The following is a 3073-nucleotide window of genomic DNA, read 5'->3' as shown; positions in this document are numbered from 1 at the left end:
GAGATCCAATTAAGTTATTTCAATGTCACAAGATAAAAAATACACCCTTATATATATATATTTTTTTCACCTGGCTTCTCTATTTGCTAAACGGAAACTACACAAGCGCCGTAAGTCCTACTAATAGACAAAGTTAAGATAAAAAACAAAAATCAAAAAAGGACATAGAAAGCATTCTATGCAATTCTTTTTCCCTGTAAGTTTTCAAAGCCAAAAATACGAATTATTTTTTAATGGTATGCGACGAATAACATTAATTATTACGTGACAATTTCAGAGCTACAAGTTATTAAATTTATACAAGAAAATTTAAGAAGTGGCTGTGTTCCAATACTTTTGTCCATCGCTGTATTTGTACTGACGAACACTGCGGTATAGTTCAAATTTGTTTACGCATGTCCTCTACCCTGTGTTATCTTCAAACATTTAGTCATTGTTTTCCAGACGTGCCACACTCCACACGTTTCATTTAGTCAATCGTACGAAAAACTCCAATGTAACAATGCGTAGCCATACCACGCCTGGTTTCTGCACAGGGTTTTTAGCACTTGTCCACATTCCAATTCGCCAATCATCACAGAATAATTAGAAATTTTCTGCTACTTTCCGGATTACTGAACTTTTATTACAAGCGTCAAAATTTACGCTTTGCATTTTCTTTATACATTTTATAGTTTTATATGAAATCATCCGTTTACGATTGCTACAATTTGTGAACCACGTTGTATAAGCTTTGTTATACAAGGGTTACCTGTATTTGCACTCTTACATTTCCATACAAATAAACTAATCTTAGTCGGTCGAATAACGAAATGAAAATACCAACAGTAAAATCATGCACTACATAATTCGTTTTCCTCTCCAATGTAACTTTTCAATCACACGTGAAATTTAAACTTTTAATCTTTTGGCTTCTATATTTAAATAATTCAATACTATTAAAATGTCAATGAATTTTCAAAATGAAGCAGTTATCGTTAAGACAACAGCTCAATCTCAACCTTCGATTTTAATGTCTGCATATAAGTTTCATAATTGCTATACTGCATTCAATATTGGCCAATTCTCATCTAAATTTCAAAAATGCCACTTTATTTGAAGTTCACAAAGCACAAAAGTTTTATGCAAGTACTATATATCTACAGTAATTTTTACTGACATTAGGATTTGTGAATATCCTTTAAAAATGCTGTAAAGACAAATACAATTTAAAGGGAAAAACAAATTAATTTGATTTTTGTAATTATGTTTTAATTGTTCATATCACAAAATAAAAAAGCAATTTCTATAAATAAATGTTACTTTACTACAATATTAATCCTTAAGAATTAATTTACTCCATTGAACAAAAAGATAACAAACTGACATAATAATCTTAGCAACAAATTTAATTAATATAATGACAGCATTTTTTCTAAATCTACAATTTTTGCACCTTTCAAGTTCATGCTTTCATCAAAAATATAAAGTTTTATAAAATTTTTAATTTGATTTTATTTTTATCTTTTGCTGCAAGTATATTTGCAGCAAATCATACAGCTCTAAGGAAATTGTATTTAATTCTTTCTTGGAAAAATGGTCAAAATGCAAGTGCTTTATGGACTTGTAAATCAATGTAGTATGTAGAATTATTTCAAATAAATTTTCCAGACAATTTGGACAATTTTTAATATTATTCTGTTACATGAACATTATACAAAGTAATTTATGTCCATTCATCCATCCCTTGTACCTGTAAGCTGTCACAACCTCTGCACATTTAGTCCTGCAACACCAGAGGAACAATAAAAGAAACCCAGCAAAACTATCCTAATGGATTACTACTAAAAAGTATAAGCAAAGTAACTTGTTGACACCTTTAATAAAGAAAATAAACAAGGCAAAGATGAGAAAGGTTTAACAACCCAACAGTTGTTGATAATCATACATTTTCGGTATGATTTAAAAAAAATCTGGAAGCAGCGAGAAATAGTTATGATCATTTAACGTTGACATCCTTCACACTACAGAGGCTGTACCACAGTTCACAGTAGAACATGTATGCATAGTTCATACAGGTCTTTTCCAAGCTCCAATTTGGGTAGACATTATCTTCCCAAAAACATGCACAAATAGTTCACCAGTAAGTTATTATTCAAACATTTTCTACTCCCAAGTATACAGGTCTGTCTGTGTGTTGGGATTTCCCATTTGGGAAAGAAAATCTGAATGTTGAAATAACATACATGTACAAAAAAATTTGATATTAGATTAAATCTGCCACGTTCATTGGCATTTCTTCAATTTGAGTGTTATAGAACTGTTCAATGTCTCGAAGGGTTCGCTTATCATCCTCTGTTACGAAATTAATGGCTACACCTTTACGGCCAAAACGACCTCCACGACCAATCCTGAAATAAATTTTTAAAAAAATAAAATAAAATTTGCAGAACAACCTAGCATCAAAAAATTTAATTTTCATCATAAATGTTATTTTTAAAATTGGAAATCTGAAGTTTTCTAATTTAGAAAAAAAGTATGAGTTTAAGAAAACATGAAATAAAACATTTAATACTTAACTGCTTTGTCACAACGTATTGAAAATGCTGTTATGCAATAATCCTTTGATAACAAGGATAAAATGTTTATTTAATTAACAAATTATTAATTTAAAAATTTTACACTTGAATTTATACATATTTGATGACAACATGCATTTAAAAAAATAATTGTTTAATTAATAAATATCTTAACATAAGATTAAATTAATAATACAGTAGAGCATCGGTTATCCAAATCAATTGGGGACTGGGGTTGTTCGGATAACTTATTTTTCGGATAACCGATTATGTACGAAAAAATATATTAACCTATCCCGCGTTGAAATTTTGTACTAACGTAAACTTTTTAAAATAATAATCGTGGCTATTGTATTGTTAAAAATTATTTCTTTATTTTTTACAAACAAAATAAATATATTGAAAAATATAAAAACCAAAAAAAATATACTTTAGAAGTTGATCTAGTATCAAAAACGTTCGATTCAGCACCACACACAGTCCTCAGAAAAACACCACACAAAAGTGCCAGTGCT

The 3073-nt window shown here is 29.3% G+C and overlaps 1 protein-coding gene across 1 annotated transcript in view; it reads right to left on the bottom strand.

Moving 5' to 3' along the window:
* Window positions 1-1642: 1642 nt before the first annotated feature.
* Window positions 1643-3073, bottom strand: part of LOC111633178 (eukaryotic initiation factor 4A-I-like) — a 90393-nt gene continuing 88962 nt past the window's right edge. The window contains exon 11 of the mRNA XM_023377700.1: window positions 1643-2390. Within this exon, the coding sequence (XP_023233468.1) occupies window positions 2246-2390 (145 nt within the window). The 3' untranslated portion in view covers window positions 1643-2245. The remainder of the gene's footprint in view (window positions 2391-3073) is intronic.

Source organism: Centruroides sculpturatus, unplaced genomic scaffold (genome assembly GCF_000671375.1).
Source record: "Centruroides sculpturatus isolate CEXI.00-Female unplaced genomic scaffold, Cexi_2.0 scaffold594, whole genome shotgun sequence".
NCBI lineage: Eukaryota > Metazoa > Arthropoda > Arachnida > Scorpiones > Buthidae > Centruroides > Centruroides sculpturatus.
Note: the sequence above shows the minus strand (reverse complement) of the source record. Positions and strands in the feature narration are given on the sequence as shown.